At 43.5% G+C, this 26,104-nt stretch overlaps 2 protein-coding genes across 2 annotated transcripts; one reads left to right on the top strand and one right to left on the bottom strand.

Moving 5' to 3' along the window:
• Positions 1–8,358: 8,358 nt before the first annotated feature.
• Positions 8,359–13,110, bottom strand: LOC130551341 (uncharacterized). Its single transcript, XM_057328909.1, has 3 exons — positions 13,056–13,110; positions 12,618–12,936; positions 8,359–10,847 (listed from the first exon to the last, which is right to left on the bottom strand). The coding sequence occupies exons 1-3, from the start codon at positions 13,108–13,110 to the stop codon at positions 10,436–10,438; spliced, it is 786 nt and encodes a 261-aa protein (XP_057184892.1). The 3' UTR covers positions 8,359–10,435.
• A 6,304-nt stretch (positions 13,111–19,414) lies between these two features.
• LOC130551339 (protein NYNRIN-like) lies at positions 19,415–21,489 on the top strand. The gene has a single exon (XM_057328907.1). It carries the CDS (start codon positions 19,415–19,417, stop codon positions 21,404–21,406), a length of 1,992 nt encoding a protein of 663 aa, XP_057184890.1. The 3' UTR covers positions 21,407–21,489.
• The last annotated feature ends 4,615 nt before the right edge of the window (positions 21,490–26,104 follow it).

Raw genomic sequence — 26,104 nt, 5'->3', positions numbered from 1 at the left:
TGGGGTGTACAACAGAGCCCAAAAGTACAATATATGCACAAAATGATCAGAATTATGCACAATAGTACCCCTGTCACGATGGCCTATGACTCAGCTGGAAGAGGAGATCCCCAGGATAAGGGGGCTACCATCTTCTCCACACTTGATGTAGCCTCAGGATTCTGGACTATACCGGTGCACCAGGAAGATCAACACAAGCTGGCCTTCACCTTTGGCAACCGACAATACACCTTCACACGGTGCCCCTTCGGATATGCCAACTCACCAGCCGAATTCAACATCTTCCTCAACAACGCGTGCCCAGATGCCAGAGTGAGAGGCAACCTCGTCTACGTAGATGGCGTCCTCATGAAAAAAGCAAGACTGTAGCCGACCACCTAAGGGAGATAGATCACGTCCTTGACCAACTGACAACAGCCGGTGCTAAGATTGCTCTCTACAAGGGACAATGGTGTAAAACCAAGGTGAACTATGCCGGACTACTCATAGGACCACACGGCATTGAACCCCAGTCCAGCCGCATACAAGCCATACAGAGCATAACAACTCCTGCAAACATCTCAGAACTGCGAAGTTTCCTTGGAGTGTGCAATTACTCACGACAGTTCATCGAGGACTACTCCGACATTGCACGACCTTTAACTTCCCTTCTAAAGAAGAACTGCCCATTTCTGTGGACTGAAGCTCAGGACAACGCTGTGACTGAGCTCAAACGACATCTGTGCTCAGCTCCGTGTTTGGTCTACCCTGATCCCCAGAAAGAATTCTACCTCAAAGCTGGATTCTCTAACCACTGCCTCAGCGCTGGTCTGTACCAACGACACGAACAGGAAAAGAGAGTGGTCGCGTATGCTAGCAAAACACTGCTCCCGCCCGAGCTTAAGTATTCAGACTGTGAAAAAGCCCTGCTCTGCACTGTATGGGCAATTCAGCGATGCTCCAATTATATTGGAGCACAGAAGGTGATCATAGAAACCTGCCACCAGCCTGTCATGTTCCTCAATAGTCAACGCATAAGAGATGGCATCATCACCAACGCACGCATAGCCATGTGGTTGATGGCCCTCCAAGGATGCAACATTGATGGCCCTCTCAAAGCTGCTCTGATGACACACCAACCACAACGTTGAAGACAGAGGAAACCCAGCTGCAACAATCCACCTGTCACAGGTACTTTGAAGAAAATGTATGCCAAGGCATGCCAACGGCCTTCGTCAATGGATACTCATACAACCACCAGGGTACCCTAAAGGCTGGAGCAGGTGTCTTGTGGGTAAACAACAAACCTTGCCCACCCAAACACTTCAACCTGGGACCACAGTCATCACAGTGGGCGGAAGTGGCAGCCATCCTGATCACCCTCTAGATTGCATCGGCGCACAGCATCAAAGAACTCCTTATCTGCACGGACTCGAACTACGCCAGACTAAGCTTCACATGTCATCTCCCTGGTTGGACAGAATGGGTTCAGAACTGCTAACAATAAGCCAGTCAAGCATCAACACCTGTTCCAAGCATGCAACGCCATCACAATGGAACACAATATGCTTATCTACTAGAAAAAGGTAAAAGGACACTCAAAACAACCTGGCCAAGACAAAGACTTCAATGACCAGACAGATGCCCTTGCAAAAGCAGGCGCACTCCATGGTGACCCATGGTCACCGCCAACCCACCCACCCACCCCATCTGTGGCAGCAGTAACACGCAGCCACCACCTGGCGCACGCTGTTGCACCTGCATCACAAACTCTAGCACTCACTCCACAGATTTAAAATGACGACATAGCTTCGCTCCAAGCCTCTGACAACACCACACAAGCAATGTTAAACCACCTCACAGACCCCTCCGCCTACCCCATCACATCTTCTGACCTCACTAATGTCCCAGGCCTCAAGCGGCTAAATGACATCAAGCACACGCTGCGTGTGACAGACAACATCCTCTGGTACGTCCCTGATGACCTCACAACACCAAAGCTTGTGGTTCCCCAGTGCCAAAAGGGGGTCATGCTGATGTATGCCCACGACGCACCATGTGCCGGACACCACGGTATCAGAGCCACCTACGAGACACTAAAACAGGTGGCATACTGGCCCAGAATGCAGCAAGATGTAACAGAGTATGTCAGACGATGTCTGGTTTGCTGCCAGTTCCAGCCCACAAACCCAAACCACAGAGCTCCACAGCAACGCAGAGGAATAACATTCCCATGGTCAGACCTACAGATCGACTGAGAGAGAGACTTGGAAACTGCTGGGTGTACAAGCCCAGCTCCACATCAGTCATCATCCCATCTCATTCGGCCACGTGGAACGAACCAACAGGACAGTGGTTGGTATGTTGAAAAAGTTTGTGGCAGCGAACCAGAAGGACTGGGACGTGAAACTCCCCCTGGTGCTTATGGCCATTAGAGCAACCCCGAGTCAGTCAACTGGCGTGACTCCCTTCGAGATGATGACGGGACGACGGAGGACTCTGCCGCTACACCTGTTATACCAGCCCGGAGACTCAAACCTGGTCACAGCTTACACCACTCACCAGTACCTAGAGGAGCTGCACACGCATCTGAGTACTGTGTTTGCTGTCGCCCAACAACAACTCCAGAAGAGTGCGGAAGGCCGGAAAGCATACTACGATCAGAAAGCATCACGAGAAGAACTGGATGTGAGTGACCGGGTCTGGTACTACAGCATCGCCCGGCCACTGCAGACAGCCTCACATCGGCTATCCAAGAAGTTTTTGCCACACTGGGCTGGACCCTATGATATTGTCGACAAACTCTCCCCTGTTGCCTACAGGATCAGGATTAGCAGGGGACAAACAGAACCGATCCTCAAGTGGGTCCATCGCAATCAGATTAAAAGACACGTAGCCCCTGGGCGAGAAAGGAAAGGGGAGGCTAACACAAACTAGATTGAGCTCCCTCCTTACTGAATCAACGCCGAAGAACTCACCGTTAGGGAAAGCTACGAACAAAAGACTGACCAGCTAAAGAACTTCACCACTTAACCACTGCTTTCTCTCCCTTTGTCACCAGGATGTTGCTGTGGCTCGCCACACTGAGTCTTTGCCTGGCTGGAGGGCTGCTCAAACCAGACGTTGTGTCGCCAGGCCCTACATCGGGCATCGTCTTGAGGGAACAACCGGGCCTCCTGGTCACTAACTGCCGGACACACACCCAGAAAGTGTACGTCCGACTCAATCCCCATGACATCTACAGAGCACACTACCCCATAGCAGCACCACAAGTTGGATGGGCTGGCGGACGATGGACACAGACTGCCCTGGACCAGGCAGAGGCCGACATCAGCCACATGCTCACCCAACTTCACACAAGCTGACCTGAATGGGAAAAATCGGCACACCAAACCTGCGCATGTGCACCCTGACTAAAGACATCCATTACCTTTGCCCCAGTAAGCTTTTCCTCCGAGACAACACCGAGGGAATCTGTGGGATGCACCCCATGAGGAGTGACACCCGCTGTCCAGTGGATGCCAAACCCCGGGTCCAAGTCACCTACACTCAGGCTGAGATTGTAGGAGACCGCTGGCTAGTCAACACCCCAGCCCGAGTAGCAACTTTAACCTATGACCAGCATGATACCGCCACCCGCATCAGCCTGCTCAACCAAACTATGTGGATTCAAGTCCCAAAGGACGCAATCCTGCACATAGATGACCTGGCACTATACCATTTACCCAGTGAGGAATACAATGCCGAGCTGGAGATCTCAACCTTCTTCAGGAACTATAACTTCACTCTTGGTCCTGAACTAGAAATGAGGATTGCCGAGGAGGGGCCCCAGCTGATCGATATCACCACCATCGACCAGGACTTACAGACTCTGGATCGGATGTCTGCTCTCACCAACTCCCCTGTGGTCCGGTCCTGGACCGCCGCGGACACTGCACTGTGCCTCACCACCACATTAGGGTATGCCCTTGTTCTTGGTTTGTCCTTCGTCCTTTACAGAAGGGTCAACGTAATGCAGGAGTCAGTGAACAAGTGTACGGCGGCGTTTCCTCGGGCATTCAAACGGAGCCACGAGAAGAGAGGCACGCAAGCTGAGCCCGAAGCTAACCTCCTCGAGATGAACCCACCGCCAGGGCACCACAGCACTGAGGACCAGTAAGACCCACCGGTCACCTCGACCATTATGATCCAGACAACCATCGGCCGTCTAAGCTTCTACAAACCCCGTCGTCCGAAAGGGAGGGATGTAGGGTATGGTCGGATCAAAGTTTACCTTCTGTGATCGTAAAACACAGTAACCTCTCAGCAGGACTTCGAGCAGGCACCGAAAAAGTCTGGGCAAATGGGCCTGTCTAAACACCCCCCCGGACTTCAAAGGAGGTTCAGGGGGGGACAGGGCTGTTCACCAAAGTGACAAAAACCATGTCGCCCACAAGCTGAGAGCCTCGGTTTATTCTAAAAGAATCGCTCTTTCTCTCTATTTAGCAACAAAAGACTGGTTTAAAGTGCATATCCGTATACCCCCACGTTGTATGTTTGTCTCCCCGTTATTCACCTTCTATATATATCCTCCAATGCATGTGTGCGTCGTGGTATTTCTGTTTATATTTACATTCTTGTACAAAACTACAGGTCAATGTGATTGTAACCCTTTCATGGGTCATATCAAAATGTTCCTCTTTTCATTTCTTAGAATATGGTGTATAGCACAGTAATGTATTTTTATACCATGTTCACTTTATTTTATTCTAAGACTATCTACTGCTCCAAACTCGCAGGCGACCATAAATGCAAACGAGCTGGCGTGCCGGACAAAGAAACATGTTTTCGCGCCCAAAACTATCTCATCACATTGGATCACCCACCTCGGAGGGGCGTGACGCCCTCGGGGTTAAAACATCTGTCCCCTCGCTTATGTTGGCTCGCTCGTGTTCTTTCAAACTCTCGAGACCTGTCTCTCCTCAGAGACAGCTTCTTCCGGCAGTTTGCTTCAGATAAATCCGACAGACTCACGGCTTGCTCTGAACACATTAGGACCCTTTCATACGCGAGCCAGCATGTGTCCCGAGAAACAAAGAAGCCAATGCAAGTATCTGAACTATTGCTAACCAGTTGCGTATAAGCTTTGCCCCTTTTAAATAAGGAGTTTGTCCTCGATGGTTCGTGCAGATGTGAATAGCTGATTTAATACTGCCATTTTCTTTGCTTTATCTATTTCTTTCATTCTCTACTGTTTTACGTTTTTATGTTTGTTTGTTAATGTTTGATTTGTGTTAGCTAGTTGATTTTAGTTCCCCCGTAGTGTAGATAAATAAACCGCATGTGTATCCACTCTCGAATTGTTTCTGTGTTTATTTATCACACATCAACGTCACTTAAACTGCTTGATTTCGTTAAGATTTCTGAAGTGGTACTGTACTACAGTAAGAATATTGTTTTTCCAGGCCAGGGGAGTAATATTTCTTAGACTTAATATACGATCTGCTGATCACTCTTTGGACGAGTGTATTTAGTTTGTCGCTGTTATTGGCTCTGCTGCATCAGGTAAAGTGTATAAAATAATTAATGGTTAATCACCATTAAATATTTGTAGGTTACTGTGTTTAAACTCATAGTTTCCCCGAAATACACAACAACACTCTGAATGACACTACAATCCTGTGCAATGAATCGACATTTCGCTGCAAACGACAGATCAATGATGGATTCAGCACTACCTTAGACACCTGGATGGTCTACGATGGTCCTCCGCAACGTTATGCAGCCAACCTGTGGTGGAGATTGACAAACTATATGGCGAGAATCTATAATCCAAGAAACTCCTATGTTTGTGCCCAGTTTCCCAAAAAATACCACTGGAGTGAACTGGTGGCCACATCAGAACTTTGACACAGTGATTGCAATGACTATGGTAGCAGCAGCAGAAGCATTTGACGATTTCGAAGAGCTATATTACCTCAAGAATGACACCTGGACACTTATCAAGATCACCAAGAGAGTATTTGGCCAGGTGGCAACAGTCCGGGAATTCCCAGAGAATATGATATGCTACGCAAGGACTACAGGATGTCATCACTTGGGAAGAACCTAGAGACGAAAGTGTTCACATATCTATGAGGAGACAACAACCAACCGCACTACCAGAGAAGCGTGTCTGAGATGCATGAGAAAGGTGCCAGTAAAATATCCTCCTCAACTTAAGACGGACCAATGGATCGAAGACCTGACTCAACCAGTAATTGCATACCAGTATCTGGTCTACACTGAAGCAGAACGGAGGCGATGCGCAGCATATATTGTACATGTTCTGGACGAAAGAGGCCCTGGAATCATACAAGACAACTATTGGTTGTGTAGTTACTCAGTGTACTTATCTCTACCAAAAGATTGGACAGGGATGTGTTCCTTGGTACAGCTGCATGGAGGAGCAATCGTCATACGACATTAAGTGATGTCACGAAAGCAGAGGACACGGAGAGGACTATTAGACTTCCTATCTGACAAATCAGTCCCAAAGAATCATCGTATATGGACACTGGCAGAGAAAGTATCAGCTGCTTTTAGTCCAATGTTGGGCGTCAGCTCTTTGATGAATGAAGTTGAGATCACCAGATTTGAGCTTACGTCATTTATGAACACAACGAGCATTGTAATGGAAGGCATCAAGGAGGAGCTACGTGGACTAAGATTGACAGTTTTGCAAAATCGCCTGGTCTTGGACCAGTTGACAGCTGCAAAAGGAGGAGTTTGTGCGGTAATTGGAGAAACCTGCTGCATTTACAGTATATTCCAGAGACGCGGATGGACATCTCATCGATGAAGGAATGAAAAACATTTCATTGATGGTTGAGACTTTGACCAAATCTGAGGTTAAATCAGAGACTTTTAACTAGGACTGGATCATGAGTGTGTTTACCAACATGAAAAATGTTATGCTAATTGCGGCTTGCATTATTGCGTTCATTTTAGTGACATAATGCATTTGGCCATGTATGAAGTCATTCCAACGAACAGCTGCAGCCGTTGTTCCGAGCCAGATGATTGTTTATGCTGTATCACAACATAGCATGGATAATACTCACACATATGCTAATATTGACTAAGGGTCAATAATTAAATTAAGTTTAGAGAGTTTAAAAACAGAAATACTTATGTTATGAAGTATTTACAGAATGGTGGAAGGATTTATTTTTACATATATCGCTTGCTAATAACCTAAGTATTATTATATAATTCACTAAATGCACACACAATTTATTAATAATTTTGAGCACTATGAATCATTTTTGACTATTGTGGTTGTTACATTTTATCTTCGTTTAAAAATCCCTGTTTATGGTTAACACGTGTTTGGAGTGTGAGGCTTGTCAGCCTCAAAGGGGGGATTATATGGTGGTTTTTCTAGACATATTATTGACTTTTCTTATATTCAAAATATATTACTGAGTTTTCTTATATAAAAGAATACATTTAAAGGTAGTTATAGAGTTCATGTACTTCCCTGATCTTAACCAGGGCTATGGGACTCATGTATGAGTTTGAACACTTGAACACCTGAGTAGACACCAAATATCTTATCACACTAAGACAGGAACTGCACGTACACCACACACACTTTTGTAGAGAAGATTAATTAAGAACGTTGGGTTGCTTATTATTACGCTAAACAATGAGCTCATTTTTAATAAAACCACACACTTTTGTAGAGAAGTTTAACTTAGCGCATACAGCCAAGGACGCTGGGGTGCTCATTATCACTAAACCATGAGTTCATTTTTTAAAACCAATGTTAAATCATGTTTCGTCCGAAAGCCCCCGGAAAGGTGTCAAGATAAAGAGCACATGATATATGTATGTGTTGATTGAGAGGCGCTCCCTACGATTAAATCCTAATATGGTAGGCCGGAAATATAACTGTAACGTGAAATGTAACTGTAGCAAGTGATGAGGGGATAGACTAATAAAAATAAGTGATGTCATGTAAAACCTGGTTGGTAGAAGATGATGTCAGGTAAAACATGATTGGTTTGAACTGTGATAACAACTTGAGAACAATGTATAAAAGATGGAGTCAGACATGTATTCGTTGGACATCATCAGATGAACTCTGTATGTCTCTCTTTGATTGCTCGAGCAAATAAAGATTGAAAACTCTTGAAACCTGGCTCTCTGGTCTTTGTGAATTCTTTCTACATTGGCTGATCGACTTTTCGCCACGACAGTACCTGTGGTTCCCCGGACCAGTTCCGGGGTGGCGTAGTCGTGCAATTATCATCTCGCTCTTCCCGTCTGCCACATGATCGATCCTTTTCGATATAACCTCTGTATCGATACTTCAGGATCGATCCGCCCACCCCTAATATAAATGTATATTTATTGTTTGTCGAAATTATTGGTAGTGTAACACTTCTCAGACGTGAAAGAAGGATTTTCCGGGAAGGTCACACATTTAAGTTGAATTTATTCTGCAAAATATTAATAGCAGTTTCCATAGCGGCACTCGCTGTCACACGAAACTCTTGCTCTACAATTCACATGAGATTTCACGTGAGTTCTGTTTTCTCAAATCTACAAAAATCACCTTATAAACGTGTGAATGAACCCTTTTGTAACATACATAGATCATTTTAATCCGTCATGAAATGGTATGAGCAAGATGACTTTAGCACGTAGCAACACACGTGCGAACACATAAATCAATGTATAATACACTTAATAAAACCGAGACTGGTTTTCACGTGAGTTCCTTTCCTCATCCCCGCAACTCTACTGCCATCTACTGGTGTATCCTGAGACTACATTCTTTTTAAGATCACGCTGCATTACCCATCACACATACGTTTTACCCTCTCCCAAATCACATTACAGCAGTGCAATACAAAAACACTCATTGCGCTACACTCTCCCCTACTAAATTAAAATGTTTACAAATATATTGATGTTAACTTTCCTGTATAATTACTCAATCCTTTATGTGAAACAAATCAATAACTCAAAATTTCTCAGTTATTAAAGTTCACTCTCTACAATAGGTTATGAAAATCCTTGTTTGCATTGTACATGGTCACACAAATCTTGACACTTCTTCAGTAAACATTTGTCACATTGGAAACACTTTTGTAATAGACTCATTTTTGGCCAACAATTCTATCGTCTACTACTCTCTTTGTTATCCACATTACATAATCAATACAGTCAATTATGTTTTCACTCGTTTCCTAGACAAAGCTACAAGTACTAAATGTCATACCCGTCTTCACTGAAGTCCTTGTCGAGGATCTTTAATGAATGTAATTTCAATGGATTATCTACAGCAGGGGTCTTCAACTATTTTTCTTTGAGGGCCAGATTCCAAAAGTATAAATAGGATGCGGGCCAGTTTTTTTACCATATTCTCATTTCTTCTGTTATTTATTGCGTTTTGTTCCTTTTATACTGTTTTTGTTGCTGTTACTTAATAGGCCATGATTAAAACATGCACACAAATATTGCATTCAGTATTTGTGCCTTTTCATGATATTAAATTAAAAGGGATATCGTCTTGTATTTTATATTCCTTAATGCATTACTTTACCCAAAATTTGCTACTAATTTACTTACCCACAGTCCTCCAGTACATCGAGATGTGGGTGGCATTATTTTTTCAAGAAGACATTTATGAAGATATTTGGTTGAATTAATTAAAGTTAAATCAATAAAAGTAAAAAACGCAAATACATTCAACACAAAAGTAATCATTGCCCCTTGTGACGTTAAATAAGCGTCTTATAAAGCGAGTCAATTGATCCGTGCAAGAAACTGAACGCTATTATCACATCTTCGGGTGAATTCCGATCGCATTCATGTGCCCCACGCACTTATAGGGCAGAGCCTTTGAATAGTGCGAGTTCTGAGGGGAGATGAACAGCTGTTTTTCGTAAATATAGCCATTATACATAATGAATGCAGTAATAAAAACAACACCGTTTCCCCTTATCTGAGACAACCATTCACGTGGTGTACCCTTCCTACAGTTAGCCTACTTTCAAGGGCACAAAACGCGTTTTAGAACACACCTATCGCGTACGCAAACCGATTGCCTGTGGCTGTGCAATGCATTGCTGATTATAACGTTGTAAATAACATTAAGTTTCTTGGACTGACCGATCAAATCGCTTTATAAGACGTAAAACATTATGAGCCACGGGAATTACTTTCGTTTTGAATGTAGCAGCGTTTTGGATTTTTAAAGATGTGGCATCTCAGGAGGACGTGCATTTAAAGCACACCTTTGTTAACGTCTCTCCACTTATTTGAAATGTTAAGGTGGGCCAGGAAAAGATGATTGGCGGGCCGCCAGTTGACTAGCCCTGATCTACAGCATTGTCCATGGCTGCCACAGTGTCTGGGCTACAGGAGTATTATTCACATTCAGTTTATCCACATCAAGTTCCAACACAGATTCATACGTCAGGATTTATGGACGGTTCCGCTCTCTCCTTGGATAAGTATTCAGGTATGGTGTGTCCATGTCATCATTTTCTGATTCGCTATCAACTGATAACTCTGACTGGTCCTCAGGTGTTACAGGATCCACCACCCTTTGATCCTCCGGTAGAGCCTCAGCTGTCTCCTCAATTTCTTTCCTCTGTCTTTCTCCATGTCGCTCCTCTACCGGTCTGAAGGGCTCTGCTTCCGGGTTGAGATCAGCAGGCGTTCTGAATTGATCAGTGCAAGTAGGAAACTGGAACACCAAATCCTCATCTTGGAAATCCTCACTACCAGACATGTCACTTTGTACTCCTTTCACCTTTTCTCTGTCTTTTCTTGGTTTTGTTTCTTTAACTGTCTTTTGTTTCAGGTTTGTTTCCGAGCTCTCCAATGGCAAGCTATCACAAGGGAGGAGGAGATGTGACAACCACTCCCAATAGGATCGAGTTTACCGGGTCCTCCCCTTTCTGAAAGGTTTCGTACAAGCACTCGTCCACCCGGGTGCAGATCCGCTCCATGGATCTTTCTGTCATATCCTTTCTGACTCCTAGAGCAGTGGTCACCAACCCTGTTCATGGAGATCGACCGTCCTGCAGACTGCAGCTCCAACCCTGCTTCAGCACACCTGTCTGTAATTATCAAGCAAACCTGAACACCTTGATTACTCAACTCAACTTTATTTATATAGCGCTTTTACAATTTTCATTGTTACAAAGCAGCTGTACATGAGACATATTGACTATAAGCAAAATAATTAAAGTTGTACCTGCAAAAACAAGAAAAGGTTGAAAACACAGAAGACAGACATACCCACATACAAAACACTCCACACACACAATATGCACACGCACACCACACCGGATGTTGCACGCCACCACACACCCCACAACAACAACCACACACATAGTACCAACACCACAAGTAACGCACCACACACCACAACACCACACACCACACACACACACGCTCAGTGAGAGCACACATTTAGGATAAAGGAGAGAGAAGCACAGGTCAAATATAACAGATAATAAATTCCTATATGCAATATTAATTAAGTAAAACTTTAAGATTCTAAAGCAGCCCCCCCGGTCAGGCAGATAGTGCAAAAACAGTATGCAAACGGTGGCGAGGAACCCAAAACTCTAATCGAGAAAAAAAACCTCAGGAGAACCCAGGCCCAACCAGGGGATTCCAGTTCCCCTCTGGCAAAAGCTGCTGCCTCTGCACAAGCTCCAGAGAGCTTGCACAACAAGGCTAAATAAAATAAATAAACTTAATAATAAAATAAATTATAGTTTAAGATTATCATTAATAATCTAATAGCATAGTTCAGGTGTGTTTGATTGGGGTTAGAGTGGAAATCTTCAGGATGGTCGATCTCCAGGAGCAGGGTTGGTGACCACTGTCCTAGAGCCTTCTTTGTTGGCTGTTTTGGAGTCAGTTTCATAGGCTTGACACATTCTAGTTTGCCACTGCTCCACATACTCTGCATAACTTTCTTCCCCTTCGGCTGGCTGCAGGTTAAAAAGCAGATCAGTCGGCAGTCAAGGAGAAAAGCCAAAAACAGGAAGAAAGGAGAGAAACCTGTAACCTCACAGGTTGCGGGTACAATTATATGCATGAATAATTTTTTCAAGTGACTTTCCAATCTGTCTTTTCTGTATCCGTGAGTGTACACAACATAGACAGTAGTGTCCTGTTGAAGCATTCTACCTGTCCATTTCCTTGTGGGTGGTAGCAGGTAGTATGGGATGCTTGAACCTGGCAATACTTCTGCAGCTGCATACCAACCCGAAAGGATGTGTCGTTACAATGGGGACAAGAAAGCTCTGGTAACTTTGTTTTTTTCCGCATTAAACACTCACATTCATTAGCGATTCAATTTTCTGTTTCGCTCTGAGCCAATAGAACCAGTCACGAATCAAATTTACTGTCCTCTCTACTCCCAGGTGGCCCATCCCTTTATGTAGTTCCTTAAACACAGTCTGATGATACTCTGTTGGCAAAACTAACTAATCTCTTCCACCTGCTCTTCTGTGCAATATGCCATTATCATTAATGTACAATTTGCACCACTGTCTTAACAGTATTCTCACATCCATTGGTTCTTTTTCGAGTGTTTGTCTACATGGCTTCTGGTTATTGACTTTGTATTGTAAAACTCTTACCTATTACAGGGTCGTTTTTCTGGCTTTCCAGAATCTGGTCCAAGGTGAGAGGTTTTCCTAACAATCTGTAAAGCTTGCATTGTAGTTGGATGGACCCAGATGAATGGGGTGTTCTGTCCCACCAACACTCCTTGAATAGAAGCACTGATGACCTCTTGACTCACCCCTCCTGTGCTCTGCTCCATGAAACTGTTAATGTCCACTGGCATCCGAGAAAGGCCAGCTGCATCTGCGTTGCTCTTTCCCAGGCGATACTTTATGGAGAAATTGAAATCTGCCAGCTGCACGACCCATCTGTGGGCTGTGGAGTTGAGCTTAGCTGTGGAGAGAACATAAGTCAAAGCGTTATTATCAGTGTATACTGTAAAGTGCGGAGCATGATACAGGTAATCTCTAAATTGTTCAGGTATTGCCCATTTTAATGCAAAAAATTCTAACTTCCCTGAGTGAAGATGGTAATTCTTCTCAGGTGTAGTAAGAGTTGTAGAAGCATAGCCAATCGCCACCAATTTACTGTTCTGTCTCTGGTACAACACTGCACCGAGGCCGTCTTGCAACGCATCACAGTGCAGAATGAACGGTTGTGTAAGGTATGGGTATCCCAATATGGGTGGGGTAATGAGCTTGTCAATGAGAAAGTTCAGTGTCCCTTGGTGGCTATGCGTCCACTGTAGGGCTGCAACTAACGATTATTTTGATAATCGATTAATTGGGCGATAATTTTTACGAATAATCGGGTAAAAATGTAATTACATCTTTTGCTTATAATAAGTAAATCAGATATGGGAAAAGTATACACAACTGAACTCATTAGCCTTCTCCCAAAATGTTGTGAATGTCTCCATAATTAATACACCTGGTGAGTTGATTCAGGTGTTTCATATTAGAAGCAACTGACAATAGTCTCTCCCAAACGTGGGAGTGTGGAAATATTTTTCAGATAAAAGTATGATTTAATTATCAATATAATCAATATGTGTTTTCTTTCATTAAATCATTAAGCTGTGTGCTTTTGTCATGTGCTTTCTATTTTACTCAGTGGAAAGTTACTGTGGCAAACGGAGTGAGACAGGATAAGTGGGGGTTGGAACCATAAATTTAACTAAATCAACACACACACACACACACACAAAGAGTCACACAGAAAAGAAATGTTATGAATCAATCCACTGCATATGTTTTAAGTATAATCATGAGTTGTGATGTGTTTTAATGAATCATAGGATTAAGAAACAACGCTACATAATTAAAAGCATTAGATGATTGAGTGTTTTCTTTTTACTAAAAGAATGTTAAGAATGTTGGTATGTTGTCCGGCCACAAGAAACTGTCTCTAGGGAACACTCCCCAAAAGAAACTGTCTCTAGAGAACATTCCTCAAAACTAGCGACTGACCACAGGATGTAAAACATGTGTTGTGAGAAGATGTTGTTTTGCAGGAACTAAGAAAAAGGACGGAGTCAGATAAACTGGTTCACGGTGATTGGTTGCCAAGAAGCAATACTCCCTAGAGAAAAGGAGGAGTCAGAAGATGAGCACGACGTCAAATACTGAATAAATATGTGTGTTTTTGTATAATTTGGGTTGTTGGCTTGTGGTGGAGTGAGGAGATCGTCTGACAACCCAAAGCTTTGTTACTTTTTACATCTGATAATAAAACTTCTATATAACTTGGAGAAAAGTCTTTCAAATTTTTGAGCATGCAGGACTGCCTTAAAAGTCCAACAATTGGTGACCCCGACGTGATTTGTCAAGAGACGAGGGCACATTTGCCATTTGCGTTGAGGAAAACGGAATGAATTCAGGTTCAACACACAGGTCGCGACCAACATAAAAGAAAGGTAAGCAGAAGCCTGTTTAATCAAAATTCTGCTATTGAACATACCTAAATTGTTGTGTTGAATTTGATGAACATTCCGCATGAGTAAAAGTAAAGTATAAGAGAAGTTTTGAGAAATCAGATTTGAAAAGAGTAAACATTAAATCGGGTGGTTAGAGTCCCCCGTGACGATATATCGGTCAGAACATTAAACCGGGTGGTTGAAGTCCCCCGTCGGGTGGTTGGAGTCCCCCGAAGAAAGGGTAATAAATCCCTTTGAGTTTGGAACTCATAAACTGCGTTGTGGTACTCGCGTCTGGGACAAAAAAGGCCAGGGTGAAATAAATCCCTTTGAGTCGGCGAGCTCATAAAGGAATATTCCAAAACTGTTTGTTATTTGTTTGAATGTCATGAGTTGAATGTGAATGCTGATAAGGCAGCTAAAGGAAAAGACGTTGCGTCACAGAGACTCGTTGAGAAATTGAGACGTTGCGTCAGAAATTAAGTGGAATTAATTTGAAGTAATATAGTCATACGGACGGACTACCTTATACTACAAATTCGGAATAAATAGACTGTATAATATTGTGAACAGTAGAATTGTGTGTAAAATGGCTGAATTCCAAAAAGAATGTGATGAATACGGATGTTCGCCAGTGTTAACGCAGTGGCAAAATGTTACGGATATGTTATTGGCTCAGACTGAACCAGAAGACAGGAAGAAAAGACAGAAAGAGATTGATAAATGCTGGGTAGCGTTATGTGATGATCAAGGGTGGGGCAGTGAAAATACAGTCATGATTCCCATAGCACCGACTATTAGAGAAATGGAGAAGAGAGCACACAGCAAGTTACGCAGACACATTGAAGAAAAAGATAAGGTTAAGTGGTATAGTGCAGGAAGACACAGTAGTGAAGAAGAAAATCTAAAAAAGAAATTAAGGATGTGGACTAGAGTAGCTTTGACAGCCACAGCACTCAGCTCGCAGAAGACTACAGGAAGTGAGAAGAAAGGGGAAGTGAACAGCTCAGCAGCCAGAGAGAGAAAGAAAGAGAATACAGGAAGCGCTCAGACTAACCCATCAGCTCCTCCTCCAGAGAAGACCCGTCCCCGTTCATTATATCCGGATTTAAGTCATCCGCCCCCATATGAGCCTAGCCAACAACAGGTGGTGGTAGAGATAAATAGTGGAGAAGTAGATGTAAACCTCACATGAGTTACAAACCAGATACAGGCTCTGGAACAGAGATTTGACCACCTGGTTAAAGTAGTGAAGAAGGATGTGGATGACACATTACACAGGGCCAGAGAAGCCATAGAAGTAGTGGAAAACACCCGGAATAATGAGAGAGAGGACTCAGCAGATGAGGGAGGGGAAGGAGATGATGAGAGTGAGGAAGAGGACAAGAATAAAGAACAATCACGCAGACAGCAACCAAAGCATACATCAACACCCCGTAATTATGGGGAACATGTGGAATCAGTGAAGGTACAGATTACAGGAGACATGACTGTTGAGGGACCAATCAGCAGCAGAACTAGATCACATGGGCCAGCAAAGATTGAATTTCCAGCAGGGCATTACCTGAGCCAAAGACCAAACACCCAGTTACAGATACCTCAAATGCAAGCACCACTCATGCAGAGACCAGGTGGGAATTTACAGTACCAACCCTGGTCACACAGTGACATGACAGCAATAGCGAGTAAATTGCCACCCATTACCTCAGGCGGCAGCAGATGGCTGAGTAAATTAACTGTACTCTGCCATGGCACTGATTTGGCTTTGGGTGACTTGAGATGCCTGTTAGGACAGATACTGACAGCCTCACAAATGCAGAATTTGGAACTAGATGCACAAACCACTAACAGTGCAAATGAGACACCATTTGTGAGAGTGAGCACTGACATAGGTAGAACTCTGAGGAGGTTGTACCCGGTACCACCAACAGTGTACCAAAATATTAAATTCCGCATTAAGCCAGGTGAGACTGGAGCGGCTTATTATTTCCGTTGTGCGGCTGAGTGGGAACAAATGGTGGAGGAAAACAGTTTAAACAACCCTGTGACACGAGACATATTTAGAGCAGCAGTAATGACAGGAGCTCCAAATGGAGTAAAACAGGCAATGGAGAATAATCCAGATATCCCAGTGGCGAGTAACGAGGTATGGGAGAGACATTTAGTGCACCACACAGACAGAGCAGTGGAAAGGGCCAATAAGGAGGAAGAGGAATTAGAAAGGGTTAAAACACAGTTGTTGAAGTAACAATTAGAAAAAGCCAAAAGTGAGGGCACAACCAAAAAGGCCAAGCAAATGCCACAACACACTCCCAATGCACCCCAACCCATAGACCCATATCAAGGACCCCCTTACAGTGGTTCTCCTTTTGGAGGACCGACACACCACCATCCATATAGCAACCCACATTATGCCCAAGGAACAAACCGTAGGCAGGGATCCCCCTGGAGAGGAAATGGACGTAGACAGGGAGGGCAAGGGAGAGGGGGGCAGCGCGGGACTCAGTGTTTTGTGTGTGGAGAACAAGGACATTGGGTGAGAGATTGCCCACAAAGTAACGGTCCACCTGCGGGGGGATGGGGTCCCCGAAGAGGTGGCACCGGTGGTCGTGGCAGGGGACCACAAACCCCACACAACCCGGGGCAACTCCTTCCGTCACCTTCCAACCTACAGGTGCCTGTGAACCCAACATGGGACCCGGAGGGTGAGGCGGAGAAATGTTGAAGGGGCCCACAGAGAACCACCATGAGAGGAATGGCTGAACCTCTCATGGAAATAGTGGTAAGTGAAAGACCACTAAAGGCTCTGGTGGATACAGGGGCCACATACTCAACTGTAACAAAGGGCACAATTGAAAAAAGAGATCTGACAAATCGCACAGTAGGAGTAATAGGGTTCTCTGGTGAGGTAGAAAAATGGCCTATGACAAAATTGCTGAAAGTAAAAATTGACAAACAAATATTGACACACTCATTCCTGTACTCTTGTAATGCTCCCATCCCCCTTTTAGGCAGAGATCTATTAATCAAATTAGGAGCCAGCATTTTATGTTCACCCGAGGGAGTGATAGTGAAATTTCCAGATGGTTCAGAAACAAATTGTTCTCTTTCAGGACACACCACAGACAGTCAGTGGATGTTAACAACATGTGGTGAGTTAGAAGATGCTGACATATATTGGGTTGAGCTAGATTCCAGTGTAGCCACTAATAGCATTGTATCAAGGTATAATGAACATCGCCAATGGATAACAAACATAGACATTTTCCTACCACCCATAGACCCCTTACATTGCACATTGTTTTATGATAGGGATGACACCACACAATACCAAGATCTGTTCCAGGAAATAGAGGACAGTAAATGGGTGTTAAGGGGATCCGGATTAATGATAGGAAAAGAGGGAGTAGTGGCACCAATTTTACTGACAGAAGAGCAGATGAAATGGTATGAAATGTCTGATACAGCTGCACCACACGTCTCTGTAGCATTACATCCGAAACATGAAGCTAGGGAGCTAGGCAACATGACTAAGAGGCTGTTGGCAGCTAATGATTAGAAACCCACAGAAACTTGGGGTATCCTGTATTCAGACACACAAAAAGCATATTGGGTGCAAGACCACACAGAAGACACAGGAGTGTTGACACACAAAAAGATCTCTAGATGCCATGGTAGGGAACAGACAGAGGCTGACGGAGCAGAAAATATGATTGACACATTGCCAGATAATTTATGGTCCCAGGGACCAACTGATGTAGGATTTTGCAACATACCACCAGTTAGCTTCAAGTTAACCACCAACACACCTATTTGGGTCCCTCAGTACCGCAACAAACCAGAAGCAGAAGAAGGTGTAGCCACCACTGTTTCCGGACTGATTGAAAAGGGAGTGATAACCCCTTATAGGTCCAATTGGAACACACCAATTTTTCCAGTGCCTAAACCAGGCACCAACAAGTACAGATTGGTGCATGATTTACGCAACATTAAGTCTGTTGTGGTGACACCCACCATGACTGTACCAAACCCATATATTGCACTGTCTATATTGACCCCAATGGACCAATGGTTCACGTGTATTGATTTGGCTAATGCTTTCTTCTGTATTCCAATCGCAGAGGATTGCAAAGCATGTTTGGCTTTTACATACAGGGGATGCCAGTATTCTTACAACAGACTACCACAAGGGTTTATTTTGTCACCAGGAATTTTTAATCATGTTTTAAAACAACAGCTACAGGACTGTAGCTTACCTGAGAACTGTGTCATGATCATGTATGTTGATGACCTACTCTTGGCAGCCAGAACTGAAAAGGCGTGCTTGGAGGCTACCAGAGTTGTGTTGCTTCAGTTGCACAGGTCTGGTTTCAAGGTAAGCAAGGACAAACTGCAGGTGTGCAGACCTTGTGTTACATTTTTAGGTCGACTGATCACGGCACAGGGATCAACTTTGACAGGGACACAAAGACAGGGTATACTCAGCCATCCTAAGCCAACCACAGTGAAAGACATGTTGTCATTTTTAGGCCTCACAGGATTCAGTAGGCACTATATCCCTATGTATGTTTCACTGACTACACCACTCAGGCAGTTGATTAAAGAGCATGGCATGAAAAATCTGAAAGCAGAACTTCAGTGGACACAAGAGGCTGAACGGACGTTCATTGACCTCAAGACACAGCTAGCTCATGCTGTGCACCTGAACTGTGCCAACTATGAGTTACCTTTCTTCCTGGATGCCTCAGAATCTGGCTCCAGCGCACATGGTGTCCTGTTTCAAAAAGACCAAGGCAGGAGAAAAGTGTTGATGTATGCGAGTGTGTTGCTAGACTGTGTAGAGCAAAGACAACCAATTTGTTCCCGATTTGCAGCGGGTTTAGCTAAAGTTGTGCACAAAACATCACACATTGTAATGGGCCACACCCATTGACAATACTCACCACACACTCTATCATGTCATTAGTAAATTCAGCATCATTCACGTTCTCGCCGTTGAGACAGAGAAGAATAGCTAAGATTTTGACCAGTCCCAATCTCACATACACACATGAGGGCATTAATATGGCTGATCTGATGGGAGATGGACAGCCGCATGATTGTGCGCCCATCACCGAGAGAGCATCCAAAGTAAGAGAAGATCTGTCTGCGATGCCATTAACAACCCCACCATCAGTTATGACATTGTTCACAGATGGTTGTTGTTTCAGAGCAGAGGATGGGAGCCTGAAGGCAGCCTATGCAGTAGTTGAACAGGTGGGAAGCTCATTAGTGACAAGAGATGCAGGGAAGTTAGAAGGAAAACAGTCAGCACAGAGAGCAGAGATGATAGCAGTGACAAGAGCCCTGTACTACGCTGGTGAGACCCGTGTGAACATATATTCCGATTCAGCATATGTTGTAACAGCTGTCCACGTGGAATTGCCCTTATGGCAGAGATGTGGGTTCACTACATCAACAGGTCGACCAATTACACATGCATGTGAAGCCAGGGACCTTTTAGAGGCCCTGATGATACCCACAGAAGTGGCAGTAATAAAGTGTCCAGGTCACTCCAAAAGTGACTGTCCTATCGCTGATGGAAACAATGCAGCTGATCTAGCTGCCAAAACTGCAGCTGGTTATGTTGCAACTCAGCAGATGGTGAGATCAGACAGAGCCTGTAGTGATCTTTTGCCTCGTTTCACTCGAGAATATTTGGTCAAAGAACAACAGAAATCTGCCCCAGAAGAACAATCAGTCTGGTTGCAGCATGGAGGTATATGCTCGCCAGATGGTCTATGGCAAGCGACAGACGGACGTCCGGCATTGCCTGTCTCTCTGACCGGTTCAATGTTAACACAAGCCCATGGGGTGAGCCATGTCAATGACAAACAAATGATGCGGGCCCTTGAACATTGGTGGCATCCATTTTTGCAGTCCATCGTGTCAGGTCATGTGACGAGTTGTTGTATTTGCCAGGAACACAATGTGAAACCTAGCATCAAACCCAAACGGGGGTGTTTCCCTTTGACATCTGGTCCTGGGGAGGAAATTGTCATTGATTTCACAGACATGATCACTAAAGTGCATGGCAAACGCTATGTTTTGGTGATTGTTGATTATTTCACTGGTTGGCCAGAAGCATATCCTGTCGGTCGAGAGGACAGTACGGCTGTGATCAAGTGTTTAATCAATCAATATATACCACACTATGGTTTTCCATGTCGTATCAAATCCGATAACGGTAGCCATTTTAAAAATGAACATCTAAAAGTGGTTGAACAGGCTCTAGGCCTCACACATGCGTATGGTGCCGTTTACCATGCGGCCAGCCAAGGTAAGGTTGAACGCCTTAACCTGACGATTAAACTAAAATTGGCTAAAATCTGTGCACAGACTAAATTGAACTGGCTGTCAGCTTTACCCATTGCTCTCATGTCTATTCGTTCTTCTGTCAACAGGATCTCAGGCTTTACACCTTTTGAATTGCTTACAAGTCGTCAATTTCCAGGCCCAACCACGGCGTTAAGAGAGGACAGCGTGCAACCTTTGTCACATACTGTGTATTTTGATAAACTAACAGCTCTGATTCGAACCTTTTCCCATCAGGTAACCCCTGTTCCAGCTGAACCACTCACCCCAGCCACAGCTGACTGGGTCAGGATCAGGATCTTCCGCAGAAAGTGGAGTGAACCACGGTGGTCTAAACCCCATCGAGTAACAGCTCGCACCTCACATTGTGTGCAACTCCAAGGCAAAGGAGACACTTGGTTCCATTTAACATCCTGTGTAGCTTGTGACCCACCTTCTAGGTCTCTTGCTGACACTGGTTTGGACCTGAGGACTCAGGTCCAAGAGAGGGAGGATACAGATACAGAGAGTGACGGTAAAACAGACAATGAAATTGCCACTGGACAACACCAACAGCTCCAAAATATACACAAAACAGGCAATATTGTGGTCTAGATAAACTAGACTTCAAGAAAATGCAAAAGATTCTGAGTGAAGTGTTCACAGACGTGGACATACAAATAACAATTTATTCCTTATAATCAAGTTCTCATTATTGTGTGATTTTGAGTGTTTTTCAAGATTTTTCAATTTTCAGGGTTAAAAGTGTATTTTGAAGAGTGTTTTCTTACAGGTTTTAAGGTTTAAGGTTTTAAAGAAGTGTTGATTTTGTAAAGATAACAAGAACATTACTAGAGAGGGTGAATATAACAGCAACAAGATGAAGCTGTGGGAAAATTGGAAATTGTTATGTGTATTAGGAATAATTGCAGGCATCATTGTAGGGATAATATTTGGAATACAAAACAGTCAAGAAGGCAATAGTACCACACCGAGTAATAGACACAGGAGGTCAACAACATCAACAGATAAATGCTTACAAAAATATGGAGGAATTGAATTAGAATATCAAAAGGGGTCAACCACCTCATTCCAATTTGACTTATGTAAGGTTATAAATTGCGGTAGCAAAGAAGCCACTTGGAGACCATATGAAGTATATGTGTGCTTTGATGTGTTGGTCAGCTTCTATTGTGGAAAACAGGATGCTTCCAGGGCAGTGCAGTGTTCCAATTGGAACGACGTGGTAGCTACAAGTGAACAGTGGGATCCATATCCATATACTAAAGATGGTGTACACATGAAAAAGTGGTAAAACTTCAAAGGGATTACTCAAGGGGACAGAATCCAATAACTCTATCCATTGGACCTACCGATTCCGTGAGGGACCAGGGAGACCTTGCGACGGCAGTGTATGTAGTTTTAGGAGTGGACGTGACTGGAAGAGATCCATTAGGGCTCATTAAGATTAATATTAAGGACAAGGTCCAGCAACCCAACACCAGTACAACGACATCTAAACCATTACCAGTAATAAACCTAAAAAGTGAAATAGTAGAAATTGACTATACCAAATTGAAACCAGAAGACATAATAGAAAAAGCCACAGGGTATGGGGAAAACAATTTATGGCTGGAATGGATAATTACCACAGCCAGAGAACAAGGATTAGATGATTGTGTAGGGTGTGCTAACGCAAGACCAAAACTACACATAGAACCAGCTCCCTTGCATCCAAACGATACCTGGGGCTACGGGTGTATGCTAGCCTTGACACGTCAAGCATCACCACCAAATTGTACCACGTTGGCAGCAATATTTCCACCCATCTCAAATCACTCTAAAGCAGGACCATTCACACCACAGAAGGCAAACTACACGTGTTTTAACATTACACGTAACTCACCGACAAGTAACCTAGGGGAAATAAGTAGTGACTGGTGTAATCAGATAGTGATAGATAACGGGACACAAATAGGAACATGGGCTAGAACAGGATTGTATTACTATTGTGGAGATCGTAGACTGTTTACTAGAGTACCTGAGGGAGCAAGAGGAGTGTGTGCTATGGTAAGGTTAGGAGCCCCGATAACCCTGATAGGTGAAAGAACTGTGAAAGAGGAAAGCATGAGTTCAGCCACACTTGCCAGAAGACGCAGAAGACACATCCTCAGGAAGAGGGCAACAGGTTCAAGTGTAGATTTGTCATTAAACAGCCCCACATACATCGATGCAATAGGAGTTCCTAGGGGAGTACCAAATGAATACAAATTAGCAGATCAGATAACAGCAGGATTAGAGAACATACCGATAATATCTGCATTTTTCCCAGTCACCCCTAACAAAAATGTAGATAGAATAAATTATGTACATTATAATGTGATGAGACTAGCAAACATGACAAGAGATGCTGTTGATGGTTTAGCGGAACAACTAGCACCGACTTCCCTGATGGCCGTTCAAAACCGTATGGCCCTGGATATGCTGTTAGCAGAAAAAGGAGGAGTGTGTTTTATGTTTGGGGATCTATGCTGTACTTACATTCCGAATAATACGGCCCCAGATGGATCGGTTACTAGAGCATTAGAGGGATTGAAGACATTGTCTGTAGAGATGAAGGAACATTCAGGTGTAGATAACCCTATAGGAGATTGGCTAGATGCGACCTTGGGGAAATGGAAAGCAGTGGTGATGTCTATTGTAGTGTCAATAGGAGTTTTCTTAGCTATATTGATTACCTGTGGGTGTTGTTGTATTCCCTGTATTAGATCACTGTGCAATAGATTAATTGTTACAGCTATTGAAAAGAAAGAATCTCCACCCCCATACAGTATGCCTTTGTTATCAAGTGATCTAGCAGAAGATGAAGGAGAAGATGATGTGTGACCTCTTACGAGGTCAAGAGAGGGAATTGTGGGAATATTTTTCAGATAAAAGTATGATTTAAATATCAATATAATCAATAAGTGTTTTCTTTCATTAAATCATTAAGCTGTGTGCTTTTGTCATGTGCTTGCTATCTTACTCAGTAAAATAGTTACTGTGGCAAATGGGGGTTGGAGCCATAAATTATCTAGATCAACACACACACACACACAAAGAGTCACAAAGAGTCATAAAGAAAAGAAATATTATGAATCAATCCACTGCATATGTTTTAAGTATAATCATGAGTTGTGATGTGTTTTAATGAATCATAGGATTAAGAAACAACGCTACATAATTAAAAGCATTAGATGATTGAGTGTTTTCTTTTTACTAAAATAATGTTAAGAATGTTGGTATGTTGTCCGGCCACAAGAAACTGTCTCTAGGGAACACTCCCCAAAAGAAACTGTCTCTAGAGAACATTCCTCAAAACTAGCGACTGACCACAGGATGTAAAACATGTGTTGTGAGTAGATGTTGTTTTGCAGGAACTAAGAAAAAGGACGGAGTCAGATAAACTGGTTCACGGTGATTGGTTGCCAAGAAGCAATACTCCCTAGAGAAAAGGAGGAGTCAGAAGATGAGCACGACGTCAAATACTGAATAAATATGTGTGTTTTTGAATAATTTGGGTTGTTGGCTTGTGGTGGAGTGAGGAGATCGTCTGACAACCCAAAGCTTTGTTACTTTTTACATCTGATAATAAAACTTCTATATAACTTGGAGAAAAGTCTCTTTCAAATTTTTGAGCATGCAGGACTGCCTTAAAAGTCCAACAGGAGCGAGGGGAGGGTCGGCCAAGGAAATCATTTTTTTTGTGCCATGAAAAGTGAGATATTTGTCATTCAAATGTAGTGAAGTACAGTGAAAAGTAAACAGAAAAAGTAATACTTAAGTACAAATACTCAAAAAGTAAGTACAGTTCTCAAGTAAATGTACTTCGTTACCCACCTTTGAACTAAATAAACCACCAAATCAGGGTATTTAGTACTTTTTATTTACTTTGCAAAGTGCAAACGCCACAAATTGGGTTTTACTAATATAATCTTTAATTTTGTCATTTAAAACACCTCTCACCTTTAAACTTTAAAACTGCGCAGCTTGAAGAGATGCATGCAAAACACGTCTGACTTTAAAACTGCTCACCTCGTGCTGCACGTAGAGACGCATGCACCGAGAGACATGTCTGACTTTAAAATAGCACAACTTGTGCCGCACGGAGAGACGCATCCACGGACAGACACGTGTGACTTTAAAACTGCGCAGCACGGAGAGACACGTGTGACTTTTAAACTGCGCATCTCACGCTGCACGAAGAGACGCATCCACGGAGAACCACATCTGACTTTAAAACTGCGCACCTCGCGCTGCACGAAGAGATGCATCCACGGAGAGACACGTCTGACTTTAAAACTGCGCAGCTCATGCTGCACGGAGAGACACATCGAAAACAGTCATTTTAAAAGGGAAGACGATGCGCTTGATTTATAACTGCGCAGCTCACAAGTGACGTCACAGACCAACTAATCGATAATGAAATTCGTTGACAACGAATTTCATTATCGATTATTATCGATTAGTTGTTGCAGCACTAGTCCACTGTATCTGTGTGTTTGATGTAAGACCACCCTTGCCTTGTCTGCTTATACATTTTCCTCTTACTCTTTTCTCCACAGATCCCGTTTCCTCAGGGGGTGATGACAATAGCTGGTACAGGGGTTTTGCCAGTCTGGAAAAATCAGGTATGTACGTACGGTAATATGAGATGAACCCAAGCAGTTTCCTCAAATCACCAACAGTCATAGGGGCTCTTTCTTTTAGGGACTGTACAGCAGCCACATCAGCAGGATCCATGGTGTATCCTTCGCCTGACACCAAACATCCCAGGAATCTAACCTTCCTCTTCAATACCTCACATTTCAGCTAAGTTTCACACCATACTGCTGATACTGGTCTTCAAAATGAGGGCTATGCACCAGATTATCATCAAGGTAGGGTTGACACACAGAATCTCTAAGACCTGCCAAACACTCTGCCATACTTCGTTGAGATTCGGCTAGTGCTGAACTGAGGCCAAATCAGAATCAGAATCAGAAAGAGATTTATTGCCAAGTATGTTTGCACATACAAGGAATTTGTTTTGGTGACAGGAGCATCCAGAACAAAGAAACAGCAACAACTCAACTCAACTTTATTTATATAGCGCTTTTACAATTTTCATTGTTACAAAGCAGCTGTACATGAGACATATTGACTATAAGCAAAATAATTAAAGTTGTACCTGCAAAAACAAGAAAAGGTTGAAAACACAGAAGACAGACATACCCACATACAAAACACTCCACACACACAATATGCACACGTACTAACACACATAGACATAGA

The sequence above is a fragment of the Triplophysa rosa genome, unplaced genomic scaffold (genome assembly GCF_024868665.1).
Source record: "Triplophysa rosa unplaced genomic scaffold, Trosa_1v2 scaffold92_ERROPOS276858, whole genome shotgun sequence".
Taxonomy (NCBI): domain Eukaryota; kingdom Metazoa; phylum Chordata; class Actinopteri; order Cypriniformes; family Nemacheilidae; genus Triplophysa; species Triplophysa rosa.
The sequence above is the reverse complement of the archived record's forward strand: the minus strand, read 5'-3'. Positions and strand labels throughout refer to the sequence as shown.